This window comes from Hemicordylus capensis, chromosome 4, assembly GCF_027244095.1.
Source record: "Hemicordylus capensis ecotype Gifberg chromosome 4, rHemCap1.1.pri, whole genome shotgun sequence".
In the NCBI taxonomy this organism is placed as follows: Eukaryota; Metazoa; Chordata; class Lepidosauria; order Squamata; family Cordylidae; genus Hemicordylus; species Hemicordylus capensis.
In genome coordinates this window covers 97,022,574-97,048,567 of record NC_069660.1, presented here as the reverse complement: position 1 = coordinate 97,048,567, position 25,994 = coordinate 97,022,574, and the positions used below count along the sequence as shown (strand labels likewise).

The window sequence follows — 25,994 nt, the reverse complement described above, 5'->3', positions numbered from 1 at the left end:
AGCTTTATCTTCTCAATTACTTTTTAAGTGCAGAAAAATCATCCTTGTGTAACAACAAAAGTCTCTCCACCTCAAAAAAATAAAATGTTTGTATTTCCTGGTGTAAATATAGTTTTGTATGTTTGGAAATGTTGTTCTATTTTTAGAAGCCTTCTTGTAGCTCCACTTCTCTGGGTATAGTTCTCCTCTGCTCCAGCAGAGAAAAGGGTTTCAACATCCAAGGGTGTGTTTTTATTGTATGTTTTTAACTTTTGTAAACCGCCTTGGGGTTATCTTTTTAATGAAAGGCGGTATATAAATGCAAAAATAAATAAATAAAAAATAAAGGGGAACATTAAAGAACAACGTTCTTGGGGATCCTGCTTCTGTTATGCATCAAATAAAGCATTTCAATACTAAATACTGACAAGCAATTTCTTCTGGTGTTAACAATGACCAAGCCTTACTAAATAGTGTCTCTGAAGAAATACAGGTGGGCACCCAGGGCAAGTGATGGCTTGATTTGGAGGTGCTGTTGGTATTGGTTGGAGAGGTAGAGGCACAACAGTTGGAGGGTAGTAGGGAATCAGCTGTGTCTGATAGGGCATAGGGTTCTCACCACTCTAGGTGGCACCTCAAACAGTTCCTGGAGACGCTGTCTGCAGTTCGTGCAGTCTCTCCAGTGAACCCAAGAAGGCATTATGCTAAACATTCCTGTGTTTGGCTGCAGATGTTTTTCTTCTGCTCAGTTTTCTTGCAGTCCTGTCAGTGAGGCATAATGAAACAGAAGTATTAGGAGTGAGAAAAAAGGAGGGTAAAATAATCAAATTAAGGAATTTAATTTAGATGCAAGTAAGTATTGAAGTCTAAAAAATTAAAGAAACACCACATTTGAAAGAAAATTAACTAAATCAAATTCTAATATCAAAATGGATTCAATATAATTTAATTTAAACTGTAAACAGATGAAACATCTGTTTGTATGCATGTGCAAACAAAACCCATGAGTAAACAAGGAAAGGTCTTCAGGGCACCAAATTGGGTCTCCAGTATACAGGAGGAAAAGCTAATATTAAATCCCACAGTCTGCAGCTGTACTGCCCAAGGAAAAATACTGGTGCAATCATGATCCAAAGTAATGCATTTGGGCCCTAACTGACCTCCCCAAAGCGGGGGAAATGCCTCCTAACAGGATTCCCCTAGACATCCCTTCCTCCAAGCTTCTTCCCCTGTCACATGTGAAATTAGCAGATAAGTGATACAAAAGAAAAGGCAAAATATGCCTTTAAATAATAGCATATTCTCATATAGAAACTTGTGAGGACATGAGAACCTAAATAACTTGAAGTCCTTTGGGAAATGTAATGCCCTCAAGAGTGCCTCAAGTGGCCCATGGAGGACAGCCATTTGTAGCAAAAAGCAACTGTTCTTTTTTTGCCAATACCCAAGGAGGGGTATTTTTTGGTTGTTTCAATGAAAAATCCAAAAATTGCTCAGAGCGGTTTACATAGAGAAATAATAAATAAAAAGATTGATCCCTGTCCTCAAAGGGCTCACAATCTAAAAAGAAACATAAGATAGACACCAGCAACAGTCACTGGAGGTACTGTGCTTGAGGTGGATAGGGCCAGTTACTCTCCCCCTGCTAAATAAAGAGAATCACCACATTTAAAAGCTGCCTCTTTTCCAAGTTAGCAGGGGTTTTGCATTGGAGGGGAAAGAAACTTCCAAAAATTTGACACAGTCTTAGTATCTTGTGTTTCATTGAAATGTTGTTTTCCAGATTACATTTATATAGCATAGGAAACACAATATATCCGAGAATTCTTCTTGCTCTGCTTCTAGTTCTTGTCTTGAGTAGACAAAGGTATGTAGAGAAGAAATAGAACAGGCTCCTACTCCAGCAAGTCACAAACAAAACAGTTCAGGAATAAGTAGTGTGTGTGGTATGTTTCCCAGACTATGGGAAACACACCATGCACGCTACTTATTCCTGAATAACTATGGGAGTTAATAACTCCCTGAATAACTATACGAGTAATAGACTATGGGAAACACCTATATCGGGCAGCAGCAATATAGGAAGATGCTGAAAGGCAGCAGCTCATACTGTGTGGGAAGAGACAATGGTAAATCTTTTCTGTATTCTACCAAAGAAAACCACAGGGCTCTGTGGGCGCCAGGAGTCAAAATCAACTTGACAGCACACTTTTTTCTTTTAAGGGGAGCCTTTATTTTTGAGAAAAAAGAGAGCAAGAGTTCAAACCACTTAAAGGTTTGTTATACTGAAGTTATTGTGCTTACTGCTCTGTTTCTGAGTGTTCTTATGCATCTTGCTATCCTTGTCCATCATTCACTGCTTGACTCTCAAGTGCAGTTCTATAGTCACAATGTTGTTTTTGGTACTCCAGGGAGGTGGGAAGACTGTATTATTTAATATCCCCTCTGTCATTTCCTTATTGTTGCTTTCTGGATAATTGTTTCCTGTTTTACAGTGTTTTATGTCCTCTTGCAGAGACAGGAAGCATTATTTTGTAAATGTGCAGTTATTTTTAGTAGAGAGACGATACTTGTTAGATCAGGAAATGCAAGCAATATATGAGACAGTGGACTGATTTGGAGAAACAGAACCCATGACGACTAATTCACAAATCTTGAACCTTGTCCAAGTACACCCAGTGATTGAAAATAGCCTGTTCAGTGACAAGTCAGTGTGCAGTGAGTCATGGTTTTGGTCTTTTCTGGTAGTTATGTGTTCATGGGGATTTATTGTTAAATTTGTGGTTGGCAGCAGTTCACATCCTGTTGGCACTTTTAAAAAAGGCTAAATCTTAAGCTGGGACCTTGGCCAACCTTTACTACCCATCTTGTACATGATGGAGAACTTCATAGACTCCAGTGCTTTTGAGCAGTACTGAATGCCTTTAGACTCAGGGCTCTCAAATGTATTGCGAGCAAGTTTATGAAGTAAGAAAAAATTGAAGCTTCTCCACATAAATTATAACAAATGATGATTTGGGTTTCAGAGCTCACTTTGGACCTGGACAGGAGTAAGCAGATTAAAGGCAAAGTGCTTATGTGTGGTGGTGGTGGTGGGGATATAGGTTGTCATAAACTGGTGGTATTGTGACTTGTGATAACAACCCCATGGGAAGTGAAACTCTGATGAGAAACTGTCACCAATGACCTCATTGCCATATTAAATGCCGTTGAAAGTAGTTTGTAATTTGTGTAAGCTACACATTGAAAGTAGGTAGGGGATGTTCTTCCTATGCCTCCTGTTATGGAGGTGCACTTCAGCCTTATACATTTCTGCTCACGGATTTCAAACTGCATTGGTTACACTTTGAAAGATTAACTAAAAAATAATGCTGATAGTGTATATTCTAATCTAGTTGAGGTTCTTGGATTAATCTCTCCAAAAAAGAGATTCCTATAAGATTCTACACAATGTAAACAAACTATCAAGTGTGTGTGTTCTGGTTCCTTAGGCACTGCAGGACAAATTTACACGGTTACACTCAGTCAAGGCCAAACAGATATCAGTATAATTTGGTTTGAGATGGATAATTTACCCTTTCTAGATATAGCTTTAAGCCGGATTCCATAAATGTTGGCTGACTTTAGTAATCAAGCCAAAATGTGTGGTCGGTATGTATGTATGTATTTATTTATCTAACATATTTTTCTACCACCCAAAACTTACGTCTCTGGGCAGTTTACAACCATAGGACCCTACCCTCTCCTTCAGCACAACCTGTACATGTTTATTCAGAAGTAAGTCCAACCATATTTGGTAGGGCTTTGCACTACTTTGATGGTGCTATTGAGTCTCTGGTTGATTTTGTTTCCCACCCAATGTGATGCAGTTCATGTGTACTGTGCCTTTGAGCTAGTTTAGCCTCTACAATGTTGTGCTTGTGATGTTCTGCCTTTTGTTCTTAGGAGCCAGTAGTCCAGTAAAAGTAGAAAAGAAAACATGTGCATACCCACAGTATCACAGAATGATGTTAGCCATATATTCCATCTCTCTGTCTCTCTGCTGGAAGGCAGAAGTGGGTGGTGCAGGGGAAGTTGCATTAGTGCTGCACGGTGGGAACATAGCTGTAGTGGCTAGCTGTTGCAATGTATGAATTGGTGAATACAACAGTAGGTTGGTGACTGACTACTCCTTCACTATTTACAAAACTGCTTTGAATATTTCTAGCCATTTTGGGAGACACACTCATGTGGATTATGAATACGAATAAGATTATTAGATTAGAGGAAAAAAGCTGGTCTTGTGGTAGCAAGCAGGACTTGCCCCTTAGCTAAACAGGGTCTGCCCTGATTGCATGTGAAAGGGAGACTAGAAGTGTGAGCACTGGAAGAGATTCCCCTCAGGGGATGGACCCGCTCTGGGAAAAGCAGAAGGTTTCAAGTTACCTCCCTGGCATCTCCAAGAAAGGGCTGAGAGAAATTCCTGCCTGCAACCTTGGAGAAGCTGCTGCCAGTCTGTGTAGACAATACTGAGCAAGATGGACCTATCATCTCAGACTCAGTATATGGTAGCTTCCTATGTTCCTATTGGTAATTATGAGAGCCAGCATGGTGTAGTGCTGGACTAGGACTGGGCCAGTCACTTCTCTCTCAGCCTAGCCTACTTCACAGGGTTGTTGTGAAAGAGAAACTTAAGTATGTAGTACACCGCTCTGGGCTCCTTGCAGGAAGAGCGGGATATAAAGAGCGGGATATACAAATTCTGTATCTACAGCAAGTTATTTATATGGTTGGTCCTTTAATTGCAAGAGATTGAGCTAATATCTTTCTGGTCCTTTCCACTCTTTGATTCCATAATACATGAAAATCTTGCATCAATAATAATGGTAGTTCATCTGTCTCAGCGCATGCACACATGTCAGTCACAACGTTGGATTCAGCATCAGTCCTATGTTCTTCTAGCATCCTCTTATTTTCGGTTGAGTGTGGAAATAAGAGAGCAAAAACTGCATCTGGCTACAGAATCTGAAAAAGAGAAGAGTTTCTGTTGCATGCTAGTTATTTTGTCCTTAAAATGTCTGCTTCTTAAGTGTGGATCTGGCATAATGTGTCTTACAATGGCTAGTAACTTGAAAAACTGAAGGTAGCTTCTTCATAGGTAGTTTTTCTTTCAACAGAAAAATGATGAAAATGGGAATTGCTCTGGAGAAGGCATTGAGTTCCCTACAACCAACCTTTATGAACTGGAGAGCAGAGTATTAACGGATCATTGGTCTATACCATATAAGCGAGAAGAGTCTCTTGGCAAGTGTCTAATTGCATCCACCTATCTAGCAAGGCTTGGTAAGTTGCCAGCTTCTTTTTTAAAACGAGAATCGTAGAAAATGTTGAGTATTTTCTGCCACATAAATAATGAAGATATATTAACAGGAAAAAAATTAAAAATTATCTCTCCCAAAATACCTGTTGGCCTCCTTGTTTCCATTTTTGGTGCTGTGAGCAGATCTTTAATTTTAAAAAAACCTTTTCATAAGAGCATTATATTGGATCAAATGATAGAATGCCGTGTTTGTTTTCAATTGATATATTCACCTTTTTGAGTCTGTAATACTTCATCTTTGAATTAATGTTGGTACTGGTTAGAATATTGAAATTGACATAAATGTAGCCCATGTTCAACATTATTTTAAGCATTACTATGCCACACCTTCTGTCTCACACATGGGACCTCCAAGGCAGCTGACTGCAGTGCAGAAAAATACAATAAAAGCATGCTATAAAAACAAAGTGAAAATGGCACGGCCTAAAATCATATCAGAGGCGCTAGAGCAAGCCAAACTTCAAACAAGACTCAGTGCGTGGTCTAAAAAGGCCATCAATGATAAAACTAATAGGAATCTTTTTGGTTATGTCTGCCCCTTCCCCTGCAGGATGATTATTGCTAACCTATTATTGTCGGTTAATCATACACTGTTGGACTGGTTGGCACACTTGAATCATACACTATGAGAGAGTTAAATTTTTATTTTCCAGTCTTGCAATGCATGTTGTGAAGAAACAGGAGTCTTCTGGAGATTCCCACCCCCCCAGAAGAGTAACTGTGATTGGTCTTACTACAGCAAGAATTAAAAAGCCCGTAATACATAAAAAGGCTAGTAGTAGTGTACTACCACTATGTAGTATATACAAAATCAAAGTATTTCTTTGATATAGAAATACTTATGATATAATTGCATTATATAAAGAACCTGGCAGATATACTGCTGTGTAGAATTCCGTTGGAAATTTTGCAGCCTTGGAAGAGTTTGTGTGAACCTAAAAGTAATAACTTTGTGTTGGTTAAATGGGCTTCGGGAGGGTCTTTTTTAAAAAAGTCATGCTGTTCTTCCATAATAAGGACAGACCAGCTTTTCAAAGGCACAACTTCTCAAACTGCAGCACCTAAGTATCTCACAATCTGAGTTGTTCCTTATTTTCCCTTGCTGGAAGTGAAGGGAGCCTAATAGAAACAACAATATCCTTGTCCTCAGAGAAACTTTACCAGCTCTTTCATTGACTTTGCAAAGACAAGCAGGCACATGATGGAACAAGCCACCTCTTCCAAGGTGCAGAACTAGCATTCTGAAGCCTGGTCACATGTATTTGGCTTTTCTGCTGTCCTCTCCTTCCTTATATTTTAGGCATCTAAAACCTTGCTTAGAGTTCCTACTCTTCTTCTGCTGTCTAGCACTAGAGCACTTTGTAATCCTAGCCTCCAGTGAAGTCTTAGGGACTCAACTGACCTGCCTCAGGCTGTGGAGGTCTTGCTAAACAGTCCTTTTTTGTTCTTGAAGATTTAGAAATGGAAGTGGGGTGAAGGTTTGAAGTTAAGAACGTAAGAACAGCCCTGCTGGATCAGGCCCAAGGCCCATCTAGTCCAGCATCCTGTTTCGCACAGTGGCCCACCAGATGCCGCTGGAAGCCACAGGCAGGAGTTGAGGGCATGCCCTCTCTCCTCCTGTTACTTCCCTGCAACTGGTACTCAGAGGCATCCTGCCTTTGAGGCTGGAGGTGGCCCACAGCCCTCCGACTAGTAGCCGTTGATAGACCTCTCCTCCATGAAGTTATCCAGACCCTTCTTAAAGCCATCCAGCTTAAAGCCAAGTTCTATGTATGACCTTTGGAATGTAGAACCTTCAGCTATTCTTGATTACCTAGAGTTTCAGGGTCAGCTGGGCTTCCTCCAGTATACATACGTATGCATATCTGTGTTCTTGGCTGAGGCTTTGGCACAGCACTTATAGTGTCATTTTGATCTGAATAATGGTTTTCCTTGAGCCACAGATCTATTATTTATTTATTTTTATATACTGCCCTTCCAAAAATGGCTCAGGGCAGTTTACATCAAAACAATTAAAATCCATCAACAATTAAAATCAAAACTAAATTAAACAATTAAAATTGTTTATCATTTAAACAAACATTAAAATCATTTAAAGCCAACTTTAAAATGTAAAACCATAAATCTAATTAAAAGCCTGGGTAAACAAATGTGTCTCCAGTGCCTTTTTAAAAGTTGTCAGAGATGGGGAGACTCTTATTTCAATGGGGAGTGCATTCCAAAGTCCTGGGGTAGCAAACGAGTTGGCGGCAACTGCAGACGAACCTCTCTGGATGTTTAAACTAAACTCTGTTTAGTCTTTAGTCTGTGTGTGAGCATTTTACCCTTTGTTTCTGCAGTAGCACTGCCCTCCAGCAACCTGACACCTGTAACCAAGATTTGAGGTTACTTACAGATGTCGGGTTCTCAGAGGAGGTGCTGCTCAGGAACGTGACAGTGGCAGGTTTGCACAACATGAAAGGGTAGAAGTACCGAGTGCTTGTGCACATTTGTTGGGATCTGGCAGTTTGTGCCGACTGGACTTGCCATGGATCATATGAACCCTAGATGTCATTCCAAAGAGCCACACACTTCTCCACTGTCACTTACCAGTAAACATATTACCTTTCTGCCTTACTGTTGTGCGTGTCATTTGATAAGCTTTGGCTGCAACTGAAAAAGCTGCTTAGGCTCACACAAAGGGTACTTACTAGCCCTGCAGAATTTGACTTTTTTCTTCACAGTGGACCCCATGCAATATCATAAACAACTTGAAAATCTCTAAGTTGAAGAAGAATACATCCAGTTTCTTTGGTCTTATAAAGTTCATGGTTCTTTGGATCTTGACCTTTTTGTCTGTAATAACTTGCAGTTGTATTTCCCCCTCCATTCCTTGTATATAGAGTACAGATGAAGGTTGACAAAGCAGAGTTGCTCCTGTGTGGAACTTTGAGAAATTTATTATCCTTTCACCATTTTTGTTGAAATGATTTGGGTTTCTTCATCCTTACACACACAGAAACAACTTTGGAGGGCCTGCAAGTTTCCACCTCGTACTTAAAAAATTTTTATCACCCTAACTTGTTTTCCTTCCACCCTTCCTTAAATTTAGGACTTTCTGATTCCGATGAAAACTGCAGGAGATTTATGGATAGATGTATGCCTGAAGCTTTTAAAAAGGTAGGTGGAATTAAAAACACATTTTAAACCACTGTCAAGAGGAGGTGGGGTCTGATTCATAAAAAGATTGTTGACTCATCTGACAGTTGCCTCAGATGCTATAACAGGTAAGATCAGTTGAACGTTTGGATAGAATTGAGGAATAAGTAATAGGGAGGGGCAAGTGGCTGAGTAGTTGGATTACTATTGTTTCATTAGTGTTCATTTACCCTTTAGCATTGAGGACCTTTTGAGAACAGTGTGAAACAGCAAAAGTGTAGGTTGGGATATAGGGCATAGCAGCAGGAGGTGGAATTGGTGGACATAGTTACACTGCCTTACGCAGGGCAAAATGCCTTTCTGCTCATGCAAGGCACATTTGGATACAACCCATGGCTGGCAAATCTAATTTTGTCATCCCTTACCCTTCAGAGTTGCAGAGTAAGAACTGCATTTGATTCCTCTTCTTTTCACTTTAAATATTACAGAGATTTTTGCTTTGCAAAGTAGACCCTTTATTGGAATAGTAAAAGGAGAAAAAATAATTGACATTGAGTAAGAACTGTAAGAATAGTTGGCTAAAGTGGCACATTTTAAAGTGGTGGCTTTCTTATTTTTAGCAGGCGGAGAGCATCTGACCCTGTTCAGTCCAGCATATCATCCCTTTCAGTGGCTGTTGCCTTTCTTGTGTGTGTTAGGTTGTGAGTCCATTTGAAACAAGGAAACATTTTCCCATTCTTTTTGCTATGTAAATCGCTTTTTGAACATTTATTTATTTATCATATTTATCATCTTTGTTGAAAAGCAGTATATACCATAATTTTGAGTAGAAATGCAGTGGCTGGTACGTTTTTAAAAGTTATCTTTCACCGCCTGTGGCGTTTATGCCAATGCAGCATTTACATGCAAATTCAGGGGCAAGCTGGAAAAGTGCTTCCGCCAATGCAGCGTTTACGTGAGATTTCTGGGTGGGATTTCTTGTGGCAATTTCGTGGGGAGAATTGTGCCTACTCTGCTAGTTTCAAGCTGACAGTTGTGCTAAGAGTAGAACAGATTGGAATTAGAGCTGCAGCGCATGAATTTGAAGTGGATGGACGCTGCATTCGTAGGTGGAAATCAGAAAAAGATGACCTGGCAAGTATCCCGAAATCAAAATGTGCAAGGAGAAGTGGTGTTACCGACTGGCCTGATTTGGAGAATAACCTCGAGGATTGGATTAAAGAGCAGAGAGGAAAAGGACTGCCTGTCTCTACTGTGAAAATCCACCTACACGCAAAATTAACGGCACAACATATGGGAATAACTGACTTTAAAAGATAGTCTGTGTTGGTGCTATGATTTATGAGGTGAAAGAATTTATCTGTGTGCACTAAAACAACAATGGGGCAGCAGCTGCTGAAAGACTGGCAGTGGGGGGAGATCAGCGTTTTAAAAGTTTGTTGCAAACGCTATTGAGCAGGAAAAATTTGTGCAATCACAAATAATAAATATGGATGAAGTTCCACTGATGTTTGACTGTCCCCTGAATAGGACTGTGAATGAAAAAGGAGAAAAAACAGTTTCCATAGTAACAACCGGAAATGAGAAGACATCTTACACGTGTATATTAGCCTGCGCTGCAAATGGCAACAAACTAAAACCAATGCTAATTTTTTAAAGGAAATCTGTCCTGAAAGGCGATTTTCCTTCGGATGTTGTTATTCATATTAATGAGAAAGGATAGATGTGTGAAGACAATGTTTGGATGGCTTAATGAAATTTGGCAGAAAAGAAAAGCAGCTTTTTTCCAACCATGTGGTATTTTAATAATGGACTCAATGCATGCACAACTTACTGGATTCAGTTAAAAATGAATGCAAAAAGGAATCAGCTACACTAGCTTCGATGCCTGGTGGTTTGACCAAAATCTTGCAGCCCTTAGACTTCTCAGTGAACAAGGCATTTAAATGGGAAATGGGAAAGCATTGGGAAAACTGGATGAGGAAAGGCCTGCATATATACATAAAGGGCGGGAAAATGTGCAAAGCAACCTATGGTGAGGTCGAAAGCCTGGAAAGTTGTTATAACTTCTTCAATGATTTCTGGTTTCACAGAAGCTAGAATTATACAATCTGAAAATGCTGAAAGCGATGCAACTAACAGTTCACAAAAGGTTGAAAATGACAAGCATGCAGACTATCTTGAAAAATTAGATGAGACCTTGTTAAAGCTTTTTATTTCGGAGAGCAATAATTCAGACTTCGAAGGTTTCGTTTGAAGTTTGAAGTCTATAATTTTTGGAATGTGATGTGCAAAACAAGCAACCAGTGCTTCCTTTAAAGTGCAATTTGAAATTTATAATGTGATGTGCTTAAAAATAAATAAAAGGCTTCATGTGAAGTGTGATGGGAAATTACTTCTGCAATATGATATGTTAAAATTAACAAAAATTATGTTCAGCATTTATGTCTTAATTTCCTTTCATTGCGTTAAGACTGATGAGGATGTGGTTACCAGTGATTTACATTGCAATGCTTAGCTTTGGTAAAATTTTCAACTTAGCTGAACGGTAGTGTCACCTTTTATTTTAGTCTACTTTCCCTTCCTCCTTCCCCTTTGTTCTTCCTTTTCTGGAGAAGTTCTCCTATACACTTGTTTTTCTGCCCCCCTTCCTCCCTTCTGTCCAGAGCACTAGTGGTTCCCAGCACTACTTCTTTCCCAGTATTTTCTTTGGTTGATGGTGACAGTTTTTGGTTTTGTGTGTCATGATTTTTCCCCCTGTTGTGGCAGCTGTGTTTTTATCTGAGCTTTTGAATATTAGTGATGACATTTCTTAGATCAAAACTCTTAGATAACATGGAAGGTGAAGTGAAGTATGCATTTTAGCGCATGAGCGACCAACCCACACTTGAAAATAATGTAAGATAATAACAACAAGGACAAGGTTATCGCGTGGTGGGGAGGTGAGATATACAAAGTGAAGGAATTCTTCTCTTGGCCAGTGGAAATATCACCCATATCTCCTCTGGTCCTGAGATTTATTGAAAGTTCTTTTCCCCCTCTAAACATGCGACACCTAATAGAGACATTCTCAAGAAGAACCACTACCATAGAAAATTGCTAGCTATTCTTGACAGGCTTTGTCAAAGTTGCTTCCAACTGATGCGAAAGTCAGCCGTTGCTAAATAGGCAGTTCCAAAAATAGTTTGGTATTTAAAAATGGGGAAGAGGTTCTCTTTTCCCCCAGTAGATCAGTATTTTAATATATACTGTGTTTCTTTGCAGCTGTTGACATCAAGTGCTGTTCACAAATGGGGAACTGAAATCCATGAGGGAATCTACAACATGTTGATGCTACTGGTAGATCTGGTTGCAGAGAGAGTAAAACAAGATCCTATTCCTGTTGGCCTTCTGGCTGTACTTACAATGGTATTGTAATTATTTGATTACTCACTGAGGTGGCTCAGTGCATGCAGTGTAAGAAGTTAATGTCTTATCATTTTAAATGTATATCTTTAAAATGTGAAACTAAGAACAAAATATCTTGAATATATCCCATCCATATTCTGGTTCAATTCACATTATGCGAAATTTGGAGGCTTAACGATGATTTAGTGTGATGCATGAATTGACAAACCATTGTTTTCAGTCAGCCAGCAAATCAGAACTAGAAATTTATTTCGTAAAATATCTGAGCCAATGGTGCCCATCCACTAATTTGTCTTTTGAGATTCTATTATTTACCAATGTTTTATTTATTATTTTATATGTTTAATATATTTATATGCCAACTAAAACTTATGTCTGAGTGGTTTACAATAAAAATAAAATAAAATAAAATGTTAAAACATTAAAATTTAACACAATGTTAAAAACTGTACATCTAATTAAAAGCCTGGGTGAACTAATTAGTCTTAACTGCCTTCTTAAAAGTTATCAGAGATGGGGAGGCTCTTATTTCAGCAGGGAGTGCATTCCAAAGCCTAAGAGCAGCAAAGGAGAAGGCCCATCCCAGAGTAGCCACCAGACGAACTGTTGGCAACTGCTGATGAACTGCTCCAGATTATCTAAATGAGCAGTGGGGCTCATGGCCTAAGCTGTTTAGGGATTTATGGCTTATAACCAGCACCTTTTATTTTGCCCGGAAACTTATCAGTAGCCATTTTAGCTCTTTTAGTATAGGAATAATATGTTCTCAGATGACCCAGAGACCAACCTGGCTGCCGTATTCTGTATCCGCTGCAGTTTTCAGACTACGTACAAAGGCAGCCCCATGTAGAGCACGTTGCAGTAGTCAGGTCTGGAGGTTACCAGCATATGTACCACTCTTATGAGGTCATATATCTCAAATGGATGAGCTAGCATATTGGCTGAAGCTGATAGAAAGCACCTCTGGCCACTGCCTCAACCTGAGACACCAGGGAGAGGTGCAGATCCAGAAGCACCCCCAGACTGCTTACCTGGTACTTCTGGGGAAGTGTGATCCAATCCAGAACTGGCAGATCAAAATCCTCTCCTGAGTTCCTACTCCGCACAATAAGTACTGCTGTCTTATCTGGATTTAGTATAAATGTATTATGCCCATCACCACTTCCAGACAGGCATTTAGGAAGGTTATGCCTTCTCCTGATGATGTTGACATGGAGAAATAGATTTGAGTGTCATCAGCATACTGATAACACTCTCAACCAAATCTCCTGATGATCTCTCCCAGCGGTTTCATGTAGCACTGGAGACAATATGGAGTTCTGGGGGACACCATATAAAAGTTCAGATTTTGAAGAGCAACTATGTCCAAGGGACACCATTTGAAATCTGCCCTAGAGGCAGGAGCGAAAACACTGCAAACCAGGGCCTCCCAACCCCCTCAGACGCTCCAGAAGGATACTATGATCGATGGTAGCAAAAGCTGCCGAGTGATCAAAAGGACCAACAGAGAGAAACTCCTCCCTCTATCAATTCCCCATTGGAGATCATCCATCAGGCTGACCAAGGCAGTCTCCACCCCACAGCCTGCCTGAAAATCAGTTTGAAATGGGTTTAGATAATCCGTTTCATCCAAGACTGCCTGGAGCTGCGAGGCCGCCACCCTCTCAATTACCTTGCCCAGCCACGGAAGGTTGGAGTCAGGCCTATATTTTGCTTATTTATTGTTAAATTTATATACCGCCTTTCATTCAAACAATCCCAAGGCGGTTCTAGTTGCTTCTCTGTGGGATCTAATGGAAGCTTCTTCAAAAGAGGTCTAATTATTGCCTCCTTAAGGCAAGGAGGCATTGTGCCCTCTCTCAGAGAACCGTTTATAATATCTTCCAAGCCTTCTACAACAACCCCCCTGCCTGATAGTATAAGCCATGTTGGACAAGGGTCAAGAGAACAGGTGGTAGGCCACATCGTTCCAAGCAGCATGTCCACATCCTGAGGCATCACAAACTGAAACTGATCCAACCTAACCACATAAGAGGAGTTGCTGGACATTCTCACATCAGACACTGCGGTAATTGTGGGGTCTGGGTCTAAGTCGGCCCGTATACAAGATATTTTATCCACACAAAAACTTATTTTAAAATGTCACAGTGGGTAATCAATGATTCCAAATTTTGATTCAAGGGAGGAGAGGCACATACTAGCCCTCTCTCAACCCTGAACAACTCTGTTGGACATGGTCTTGTGGATGCTGTACAGACAGAAAAGAATTGCTTCTTTGCTGCCTGAGTATAGATCTTCAAATGCACTCTATGTTGCAGTGTGTCAGTTTTTAGTTGAGTCTTTCTCTACTTGCGCTCTAGTTGTCTAACTTGCCACTTCAGTCCCCTTAGTTCTTCCACATACCAAGGTGCCACTTTTGAAGTGGGTCAAAGAGGACACTTAGGGGTGATCATGCCTACTGTCCTGCTGAGTTTGCTGTTCTCCACCATGGCATCAATACGATCTCCAACAGAGCCAACAGTAAATCCTTCCAAGTCTTCTTGGAATCCTGTTGGATCCAATAACCTCGGGTAGACCATCCTAATAAGTCCCTCACCCCTGTGGAGGTGGGACGTGATTGTGAATCCTACCTTAACCAGATGGTGGTTTGTCCATGACAATGGGGAAATTACAGGAGCCCCCCACCCATAGAACCTGAGCAGAGTAAAAGACCAGATGAAGCATGTGACCAACAATGTGCATCTGTCCTGAGCTGCCCCAGACAAATTGTTCCCCAAGTACACATTGAAGTCACCCAGCACCACAAGCCTGGGGGACCCCAACACGAGACCAAGTCTGGCAGCTCAGTTAGGGACTCTGCTGGGATGATCAGTACACCAGCAGAAGTCCCAGTCTATCCCTGGTCCCCAAACCTAAGTACACACATTCAATATGGTCAGACACTTAGATAGGGATCCTGGTAAGGGAGATGATGTTCTTATAGACCACAGCCACTCCACCTCCCCACCCATGTTAAATTTTGCAGAATTCATGTTTGGAATTCAAACTTGGTCCCACACTTCCCAAATGGAGTGAACAGTATTACAGATGAAAAATGTTTAGGTTCTTAATACTGAATTAACTGGTGTTAATCAGTGATGCAACATTTGTGAGCTTTCGGTTTCTTTTTTCCCCAAGGGTGGCATGATGTTCACTTGGAGGCAGTGTTCCCTCTAACAGGGATTCCTATATGTTGTTGACTACAACTCCCAGCATCCTCAGCTGCGATGGCCTTTGGCTGGGGATTATGGGAGTTGTAGTCAACAACATATAGGAATCCCTGTTAGAGGGAACACTGCTTGGAGGTTCATATTTCTAGGTAGGAGAAGCTAACTAAAGGTGTTGTTAATAAGGATGGTGGCTGACCAGTTTCAAGTGGTCTTGGCTTTAGGGTGTTCTATGGTGTTGAGCTGGCCTTGGTCAGCCTGATAGATAATCTTCACCAGGAAATTGACAGAGGAAGTGGTACTCTGCTGGTTCTTTTGGATCTCTCAGCATGGTATCCTTCCAGATCGCCTGAGGGATTTGAGGATAGGAGGCACTATTTTACAGTGGTTCTGCCCTATGTATCAGGTAGATTTCAGATGGTGGCTCTTGGTGACAGTTGCTCTTCAAAACAGGAGCTACTATATAGAGTCCCACAAGGCTCCATTCTGTCACCAATGCTTTTTTAAAATGTACATGAGACCGCTGGGTGAGGTCATCAGGAGATTTGGTGCTAGGTATTATCAATATGCTGATGACATCCAAATCGATTTCTGTGATTGATACCTATAGATAATTTATTTCGGTACTATATTTACTTTTAATATTTTATCATGCATTTTTAACAATAGTCCAGTTTTTATTATTGAAGCCAAAATTAAACATATTAAATCTGTACAAGCAGAATACGAAGGAATGCATTCAACCAATCTAGGTCCAAATGGCTATGCAATATTTTATATGATTACAAATGCTGAGGCATTAAAATAATAAATTCTTTTTCTCAATTCTAAGTGGATTTATCAATGATTGAAAATGTTCATTCTGAAGTGCTGAACTAACTGATGCTAGTTTTATAAAAGTCTGAGTACTTTCTACATTAAACATTTCCCTCCCTCTTTCTTGGGTGTAGAAAAGAGGACAAACTGACGATAAACAGTTATGAATTGTCACCTTTACCAAAAATGTTTTGCCTTGAAAATTGCTGACTCTGCATCTTTTTGTCCTGCATCTTTTTGGTTTAGGCTCTTAATCCTGAAAATGAGTACCATTTCAAAAACCGGATGAAAGTGTGCCAAAGGAACTGGGCAGAAGTGTTTGGGGAAGGAAACATGTATGCTGTCTCAACCATTTCTACTTTCCAGAAGGTGAATAGGTTTACCCTTCTTTATCATGAAGGAATGCAGAAGTTGTGTTCAACAGACTGTATTATATGTGTGTGTCACCTGGAATAGGCATTGCCATTTTTGCTTAAGTTGAAAGTTAAGTTGCACACCCAATTTCTTGACTAGCAAAGCATACTGTTATTTCTATTAGTTTGTTAAAGAATTCTTATGGCCAAGAATGTAGTGCTTATAGCTAAGTCTTAGTGGTGTATAGATAACATTAATACCATTCCAACAGGTCTTTTGTGTTTTTAACGATCATATAGACTTATCACCTTCACTCCTTTTTAGATCTGTGTAGTGGCAGAGAGGAAGGGTTGTAATTTCCTTTACTTTTTGTGTAACAAATTACAGTTTTAATCATGGGTCCTTCAGACAGTTTTATAGCCTTGGGTTTTCTCATGCCCAGTAACTGCTTCTGAATTTCAGTACAAGAGTTTTTAACAACATTTTGCAACATGATGGGTTATAAATATAGCTGCTTCTGAGTCAGCAACTCCAAAACCGAATGTTGCCATAACACATTATAATTGATATTAGGCAAAACTGATAAATGGATAGTGCTAATGAGAACATCTAAACACTTCAGGTGCACATTCTGAAAATCTGTTGACAGATAACTCAGTGACTACATGTGCATGAAGTAATCTAGAACATTAAATGAAGCATTCTTAATTAAAATACTAGTCTCTTACAGTATTACCTTGGGAAAACTTTACTTACTTGTTAACTTCTCAATTGTGTAGGAACCACATGGATGGCTAGTGGACTTAGTGAACAGGGTAGGTAAATGTAATTTTTTTTTAAATTGTGTATTACATAAGGTATAATGGGTCTTTGGTGTTTCACTTCCTATTTGTGAAACAAACAAAAAGTAGGCCTCTTCTTGTTTGCAATGATTTTGTAATCAAAGTAGACAATGGGGAAAGAAACAGAAGGTGAGGGGAGCTTTTTTATTTTGTTAAGCAGTTACACCTATTTAAACTTTATTTCAATTGGGAATGAAAATTATGGGATGGGTTGAAGGTTCTGCAAAACACACACACACGTGGATTTTGAGGAAAAATATGAAGAGAGAGATGGCTGGCACTAAGTACACCTTTAGAGAGGGACTTTGACACAGATGATACCAATGGAGAATTAGCAGAGTCCCAATGCATCTATTTCAAACTCGAGCTCTGGTGGGGGGAAAGCAGTAAGGAGGGGGCAAACAGGTAAGAAGCGTCTTACCTGTTCTTTAAAGGCACACCCATCTGTCACCTGTCGAGCCAGCTCAAATGTTGGCATTCAAACAGGTTTGGTCCTCCAGGGACAAGCAGCCCTTGGAAGGAATAGGACAAACAAGGGACAAAAATGGTAAGAAACAGAAGCATCCCCTTGTGTTGCCAGATGCAGAGAGAGAACAACAGAGAAAGAAAAAGAACCTAGCTGTCCTGAAAATAAACCACAGCATTCAATCTGAGGTTTGAAGTCAGCTTCAGATTATGGTTTATTTAAAGAGCTCTGGTTAGAATAAACCAAGATCTATCCATTTTGATGTTGTCTGATCCTGGCTGGTTTTAAACCACACATGGAAGAAGAATGTTTCCAAGACTCACATGTGAAGGTATGAGGGTAGAAAATGCTTCCAAGACTAAGAGATGGCACACAAATCCAATGTTTAATATTGATTCCATGTGACATCTGAATTGGCTTGTGCATTTCAAAGATGCATCTCTTTGGCTTTTTCTGTCACCCTGTGTTGTATGTTCGTTTTCCCTCCATTAATAAAATAATATAACTGTTAGATCCAATATATTTTCATCATGTATTCAGAAGTGATTGGAGATATGAAGAGAAAAATGTTTTCTGCTTTATAACTTTCTATTTGCTTGTTCAGTTTGCAGAATTAGGTGGGTTTTCTGCAATTCAGTCTAAGCTTCATTCAGAAGATATTGAACTTGGGGTAAGGTACAATTTAATTTTTTTCTCTGTTGTTGTTTTTAAATCTTTCACTGTGTTGGTTTGGACAAAACAGCCTCCAGCATACATGATTAGGAAGGGAGCATGCTGAAAGTACAGATGTCCCAGCACATTCTTTTAGTTTCCGCTCGTGTGTGTGTGTGTGTGTGTGTGTGCATCCAAATGGCTCCTACACATACATTCCAGGTACTTATTTGGAGCACTTCTATAGGGGCCATTTGGATTAACAGTCCCTCCACCCCAGGATAAAGGGATGTACAAGAATGCCCATTCTCAGCACATCCTCTTCTTAATAGCATACACTGGGGGCCAAACATGCCCATGGTCGACCGCTGTGGTTTATTATTTTTAAGCTTTTTAGTGTAGTGGTGCTGAAGTAATACCTATGATGCTTGTTTAGGCAAACATGTTTCTAAGCATAGTGCTGTAAGTGCACTTCTTGGTAGTGTGAAAAGGCCTATTCATATGTCTCAACATGAGTTTGGAAGCAGCTCTTGATAAGATAAGGCTCAGATCAGGGATGGAAGCAAACTTTTGTTTTCCTTCCTAAAGAAGAAAGCAAGCAAATCAAACAAGAAAACAAGGGGCAATGGACAAAGTAAGTTTGTTAAGGCTAGTCTTATCTAGATAGATAAAGTTTATTACAGTCATAGACCAGTTAATCTTTAAATTTTACAAAATATTCGATTAAGTAATGCAGGCTTTACGAAGCTTACATACAGTAAAACAAAATTTGGCCACATTAACAGTCATCCCAAGTTTAAAATTGGACAGCAGATACTCCAAGTAAAAAAGATTGGTGTGGCCCGGACAATTCTTTAGCAAAGGTAAAATAAACTTAGAACGACTATCCCTATAAAATTCACAATAAAGAATTACATGAGCAGTGGTCTCTATTTCACATGCATCACAGGGACAAAGGCGCACCACATAAGGTACCTGCTTGTATTTTCCCTCCAAGACCACAGTAGGAAGTACATCGAGGTGGGCCAGGGTTAATGCTCTCCTAAATTTAGATACTAGAATGTTATCTAAATAATTGGCGGGTTTAAGATTAAAACCTTGAGGACCTGTATATAGCTCTCTTGTCACACGTGTAGATTCCTCTTGCAGCTCTATATCTAGAGCTCGTTGTTTAATAAATTGAACAGCCTGATCGAATCCCCGCCCTATAAGTTCTTCCTGCGGTGTACCAAGATGATGCAACTTTGTTTTTAATGCTGTTTTCCATTTGGATATAAAGCTATCAACTAATACTGGGGGCAAGGCCAGTAGGAAAAAATACCAGGTTCAACCAAAATTTGATTATACACAGCCAAATCTTCAGCTATAACGTGGTAACCCCAGCCTCTCTTCGGAGAGCAGCATTAGTAACAGCACAGGGAACTTGGAGAATAGCCCTTAGAAACTTTGTCTGGATTACTTCCAAAGGAGTAAATTTGCCATAAGGGCCAAGCTGTGCGCCATAGAGAATCTGAGGGTATACCTTAGCGATAAAGAGTTTAAGTCTTTTCTGTGGTTTGATTTCTGGCTGGCTATTGGTTTGTTTTTGACAGGGCAGTTTCAGTTGTGCCTAGAGAGACAGTGGGTGGGGATTAGCTGCAGGTGAGTCGCATATGTGGATAAAGGTGATTCAGTTGATATACTTTGTCAAAGCTTTTGACAAAGTTCCCCACTAAAGGCTCTTGAATAAACTTATAAGTCATGGGATAAGTGGACAGGTTCATGTGTGGATTGGTAGCTGGATGAAGGACAGGAAATGGGGTAGGAATAAATGGTCAGTTTTCACAATAGAGAGAAGTATCCCAGGGATCTGTACTGAGACCAGTACTCTTTAACTTGTTCATAAATGATCTAGAAGTTGGTGTAAGCAGCAAAGTGGCCAAATTTGCAGATGACACTAAACTATTTAGTGTAGTGAAATCCACAACAGATTCTGAGGAGCTCCAAAAGGATCTCTTCAAACTGAGTGGGTGGGAGACAAAATGGCAGATGCAGTTCAATGCTAGCAAATGTAAAGTGATGCATATTGGGGCAAAAAACCACAACTTCACATATACACTGATAGGGTCTGAGCTGTCAGTGACTGACCAGGAGAGAATCTTGGGGTCGTAGTAGACAGCCCGTTGAATGTGTCGACTCAGTGTGTGATAGCTGTGAAAAAGGCAAAATCCATGCTAGGAATCATTAGGAAGGGACTGAAAATAAAAATGCTAATATTGTAATGCCTTTATACAGATCTATGGTGTAGTCATATATGGAGTACTGCTTATAGTTCTGGTCATTGTATCTTAAGAAAGACATTGTAAAACTGGAAAAGGAGCAGGGTCCTGGAGCACCTTCCTTATGAGGCAAGGCTACAGCATCTGGGACCTTTTAGTTTGGAAAAAAGGTGAACATCGGGAGACATGATAAATGTGTATAAGATTATGCATGGAGTAGAGAGAGTGGACAGAAAGAAATCTCTCTCACACAACACTGGAACCAGGGGTCTTTCCATGAAACTGAAGGCCAGGAAATTTAGGACCAACAGAAGGAAGTACTTTTTCACACAGCACATAATTAATCTATGGAATTTTCTGCCACAGGATGTGGTGATGGCCACTAGCTTGGATGGCTTTAAAGGGAGCTTAAACAAATTCGTGGAGGACAGGTCTATCAGTGGCTTCTACTCTGGTGACTATAGGCCGCTTCCAGCCTCGGAAGCAAGATGTCTCTACCAGTTTCAGGGGAACAGCAGCAGGAGAGAGGGCATGCCCTCATCTCTTGCCTGTGGGCTTCTCAGAGGCATCTGGTGGGCCACTGTGTGAAACAGGATGCTGAACTAGGTAGGCCTTGGGCCTGATCAAGCAGGGCTGTTCTTATGAGCTTCATCCATTCCTTCTGGGGTCATACAGGACTATGCTGATGTTGTTCTTCTATCTGACATATGCCAAGAGGCCAGTCTATGTAGCTTTCATGTGGCACCTGCCTGGAGTTTGCTTGTGTATATTACTCAATTCCTACTTTTTTTTTCTAGGCAGTATCTTCATTAGTTCAGCCTTTAGGGGTTTGTGCAGAGTATCTCAACTCTTCAGTAGTACAGGTAAGTAACATTAGGCTGTAGAATATAAAAGTAGTGCTTGGATTTGAATTGTTCAAAAATAATTATTTACTTATTACAAACAGGATATTGTGTCAGTGTAGTTTACATTAAAAATGTCAATAATATCAGTAGGATCTCTGTAGGAATCCATGGTCCCTCACAACTGGGTCTTCTGTGCCTATGCAGGAGGCCCGCGGAAGAATGCTCAGTTTAGGTGCTCTCTGGCCCTTCAAGGTGTAATGATATCAGAACCTAGAAAGCTGACTGTAGAGCGCCTCCCTCATCAGTTCCTTCCTGTCTGCCACTTGTGCTGCTTTGTGAAGGTTCTGGTCCTGTTCCCTCATTATATTGTTATTTGGACTGTTTTATTGGTTTTGACTGAACTGTTCTTTGACAACTCTTTATCTGAATTTCCTGTGTATGACCTGTATTTCTGACTATTCTTCTGTCTCTCTGACTTGCTACTCCATTTGGATTTTTTACTTTTGACTGTCTTTGATTACTCTGGCTTGTGTTTCTGGACTTGGCATTCTAACTCTGATTTGGCTGACCTCAGATAGTTTTTTTGGGCTTGGCTATGTCTGCTCCTAAAAGTTTTAAGAGGTGTGTGACATACAGAGGAAATATGCCCCCTTCTGATGGCCATGCTGACTACCTCATATGTTTGAGGGATAGTCATAATACCAGTGCATGCAAGGTCTGTTTGTCATTTAAGAAAAAGACTCATTTAAGCAGGGAATTATGACGGAAGGCCTCTCTGTATGAAAATATTCTCCACCTGGGGACTCCACGGCCAAGCCCTCTGTCACTGCCGAGAACTTCTTCGACGCCCATGCCTCATGTTTCGGAGTCGACTTCGTCGCTGATCCCAAGGCGCTTGCTTTCGCCAACACTGGTGACCTCGGCTCCAGCTTCTTTCAGCGCCGCTGTGACAGCTCTCCATCTCTCGCCTGTTCGTTCAGTGCCACCTTCGCCCATCGTCGTCTCCCATGGTTCAGCTCCCTCCCCGTCTCCTCTCCGCCTTTTGCCATTGCAGCCTGCCACACCTTCTCTGTACTCTCTGGCACTGTCAAACCTACTTCGGAAGGAACTGGAGCCCCTACTTGGCTCTGCTAGCTCAGCACCCTCAGGCTCTACTTCCAAAGGCTTCACCTTATCACAGGGGTCTTGACACTGACAGACCCAGTTCACTGCTGCCTATACCTAAGACCTCTACAGGTGGCCCTTCCACCTTGACACCGACATCGGCTTTGCCTTGGAGAGAACACATCCACTTTTCTTCCTCCCATGTCCTACGGGACCCCCTGGACTATAGCAGCTCTCGGGGGCTTTTGACCCACCTCCTTTGAGGGCAAGGGAGCACTTCTGTTCATGCTCCCTTTACAATTCTCCAGCCTTACCATATGATTTTGAATAATATAGACTGTGGAAATTGATGCACCTCCGGTGGGGGGCGGGCAGGGCGGGGAGCAATTCCAATGCCTCTGATGCCAGATCCTGCTGAACCTTTTAAACTCCCTGCCACGCTGGCTGCCCTTCCAAGGCCTGCTACACAGATGCCCAGAGCCCCACTGCCTACTCCTGTGCTGCAAGTATAGCCTGCGCCTGAGCTCTCATCTGTGCCTGTGCCTCCTCAGCAGTGTTCTTTCTAATTTTTCTCATCTGTGTGTAGAATGAGTTTTGTTCTGGGTGGCAGGATCAAGGCGGTGCACGCACACATGCAATCAGAGTGGGGCCTTCCTGATTCAACCTGAGCGGGATCTAAAATTAACTGAGTGAAGATCAAAAAAGTGTGAGTGTGCACGCCTTAGAGAGAACACTACTGCTCAGGTACCTGCTCCCCTGGGGGCTCCGGGACCTGCGACCCCTGTTATACTGTCTGTGCCTGGACAGCCTGTTTCTCCTGTAGGGCCTCGCCCCAGGATTCCATTGCCTGAGGATCCTGATGGAGAGTCTCTTATGCATCTGATCCTGACTCTGAGGTCTCGAAGGTGCCACCAGTCACATCACCAGATAATAACGTGGCAAACCAACCATCTAACTCTCCAGCTGAGGAGACTAAATCCTACCAGGTGAAAATACAGGAGATGTTGATAGCCTTAGGCCTGGAGGCGCCCCCTCCTGAGGATGCAGTCAAAGATCCTGTCTACAACTATCTTTCTTCCACATCCGTAGCTCACCCTACTGCGCTGCCCATGCTCCTGGCTCTGGTCACTGCTTCCAAAGTTGCTTGTCTGCCCCAGTGACATCTACTGTTACTTGTAAAAAGATGGAGAGCCTGTATTGAGTTCAAGAGCCTTCTTGCCCGTGTTTGTTCAAACACCCAGCACTGAATTCGCTTGTGGTGGGCTTGACTTCTGCAAGCCAAGTCCACATGGAAGCATTCAACTCCAGAGGATAAGGAGGGCCGGAAATTGGACTCTATAGCAAGGAGGTTCTACTCCTCCACTTGCCTTTTCCTTAAAGCTGCCAACTACTTGGCCTGCATGGCCAAGTATCAGCAGTCCCTCTGGAACATATTTAAAGATGACATTGCTGATCTTCCTGAACCCTTTAAGGCCAAGTTCCTGTTGATGCTCTCCAGGTCTGCTGATCTTAACAGAAAACACTTGAGTACAGCCAAGCACCTGACAGAAACTGAATCCAAGGTGCTGGCTGGGCCCATCATTCTCCATCACCATGCCTGGCTCAGGTCTGCCCCTCTGGAGCCGAGCATGAAAGACAAAATTGAAAATCTGCCATTCGGCGAGAGGACTTCTCAGAGGACACGGACGAGACAGTGTAGAAACTGAAAAAGCCTCATTATACCACTAAGACTTTCACTCAGTCTCAAACCTCATCATTCCAACACAGGTGCTGCCCTGGTTACAAGCAGCAGTACTATCCCTGGCCTTCCCAAGACAGAGGCGGTTTTGGACAAGAGTCTAGGCAGTACTCTAAGCATCCCTTCCATCAGCACCAGAGGGGCCAACAGAAATCAAAGCCTGAGGATCAATTCAAGCATTCTTTTAACAATGAGGACCTGGAGGTATCTGTCCCCATTACGTCAGCCTCTATCCATCTCACTCCATTCCTTCCTTCCTTCCTGGCATCAAGTGACATCAGATGCATGGGTGTTCAGCATAGTGGTCAGTGGCTATATTATTGAATTCGACTCTCTGCTCACCCATGTGGGCATAAAATACACCCACTCAACTCCTATCCTTGAAGAGGTTTCTTCACTGCTCCAAAAGGACGCCATAGAACTTCTTCCTCCATGCATTGCAGTTATTATTCCAGGTACTTCCAGGTTCCTAAGCATGATGGTGGGCTCTGCCCCATCCTGGACTTGAGGGAACTGAACAAGTTTGTCAAAACTTCCAAGTTTCGCACAATCTCCCTGCAGTCCATTTTCCTGTAGTTGTGGGAAGAGGAGTGGTTTGTGTTCTTAGACCTAAAGGACGCCCACTTCCACATCTCCATAAGGCCTCGGCATTGCCAGTTCCTATGTTTTTGCCTGGGTAAAAAGACATACCAGTACAAGATGCTCCCATTTGGCCTTAATACTGCCGTTAAAGTTTTCACAATGTGCATGGCAGCTGTCATTGCCTATTTGCGCATACAAGGTGTTTCTGGTTTTCCCTTTCTGGATGACTGGCTTATCATGGCTAGAGAGAAGTCCACTCTTTTGTTCAGCCTGCAGCTTACTCTCTCTTCTGGCAAATCTGGGGCTCAGTGTCAATCTGAAGAAGTCTGTCTTGACCCACCCACCCACCTCCGTGTGCCATCTAGTACATTGGTGCAACCTTGGATGCCGGCAGGAAATGTGCATCCTTACCTGTAGAATGCATTCAGGCCATTTCCTCCATGGTGATAACTTTCCAGTCTACTCCCAGGCACTGGGCTCGGTCTATCCAACACCTGCTGGGCCTTAATGGCTTCGTTTCCCACGACTGTGGTGAACGCATGCTTCAAGTTGCAGATACTACAACTCTGGCTGCTGGCTATCAGCTGAACCTAGATAGTTAAAAAAAAAAGTGGTTAGTTGTACTGGATAATGTCTTGTGACCTGCTCTGGTGCTCCCTGCCTGATTCCATTTCTCAAGGGGTTCCCTTTCAGGAACTGAACACTATGATATGAGTTACTACTGATGCTTCCATGCAGTGTTGGGGTGCTCACTGTGCTTCCCTTCGGGCACAGGGCCTTTGGAACTCCCATCATCAGGAGCTCCATATTAACTTTTTATTGCTCTTAGCAGTTTTCATTGCTTTCAAGGCTTTCCTACCCATCATCCAGGGCCAGGTGGTTCAGGTCCACATCAATAATACTATGGCTATCCCGTACCTGAACCCATCGGGGCGGGGGGGCACTGTATCCAAGTCCATAGGAACATAGGAAACTGCCATATACTGAGTCAGACCATTGGTCTGTCTAGCTAAGTATTGTCTCCACAGACTGGCAGCAGCTTCTCCAAGGTTGCAGGCAAGAATCTCTCTCAGCCCTATCTTGGAGAAGCCAGGGAGGGAACTTGAAACCTTCTGCTCCTCCCAGAGTGGCTTCATCCCCTGAAGGGAATATCTTGCAGTGTTCACACATCAAGTCTCCCAGGGCAACCAGGGCAGACCCTGCTTAGTATCATGCTTGCTACCACAAGACCAGCTCTCCTCGCCAAGC

At 41.8% G+C, this 25,994-nt stretch overlaps 1 protein-coding gene across 1 annotated transcript in view; it reads left to right on the top strand.

Annotated features, from left to right (window-relative positions):
* Window positions 1-25,994, top strand: part of USP24 (ubiquitin specific peptidase 24) — a 195,879-nt gene that overhangs the window by 12,237 nt on the left and 157,648 nt on the right. The window contains exons 2-8 of the mRNA XM_053242957.1: window positions 5,136-5,301; window positions 8,430-8,497; window positions 11,741-11,884; window positions 16,153-16,275; window positions 17,040-17,075; window positions 18,173-18,238; window positions 21,275-21,340. Coding sequence (XP_053098932.1) covers window positions 5,136-5,301; window positions 8,430-8,497; window positions 11,741-11,884; window positions 16,153-16,275; window positions 17,040-17,075; window positions 18,173-18,238; window positions 21,275-21,340 — 669 coding nt within the window. The remainder of the gene's footprint in view (window positions 1-5,135; window positions 5,302-8,429; window positions 8,498-11,740; window positions 11,885-16,152; window positions 16,276-17,039; window positions 17,076-18,172; window positions 18,239-21,274; window positions 21,341-25,994) is intronic.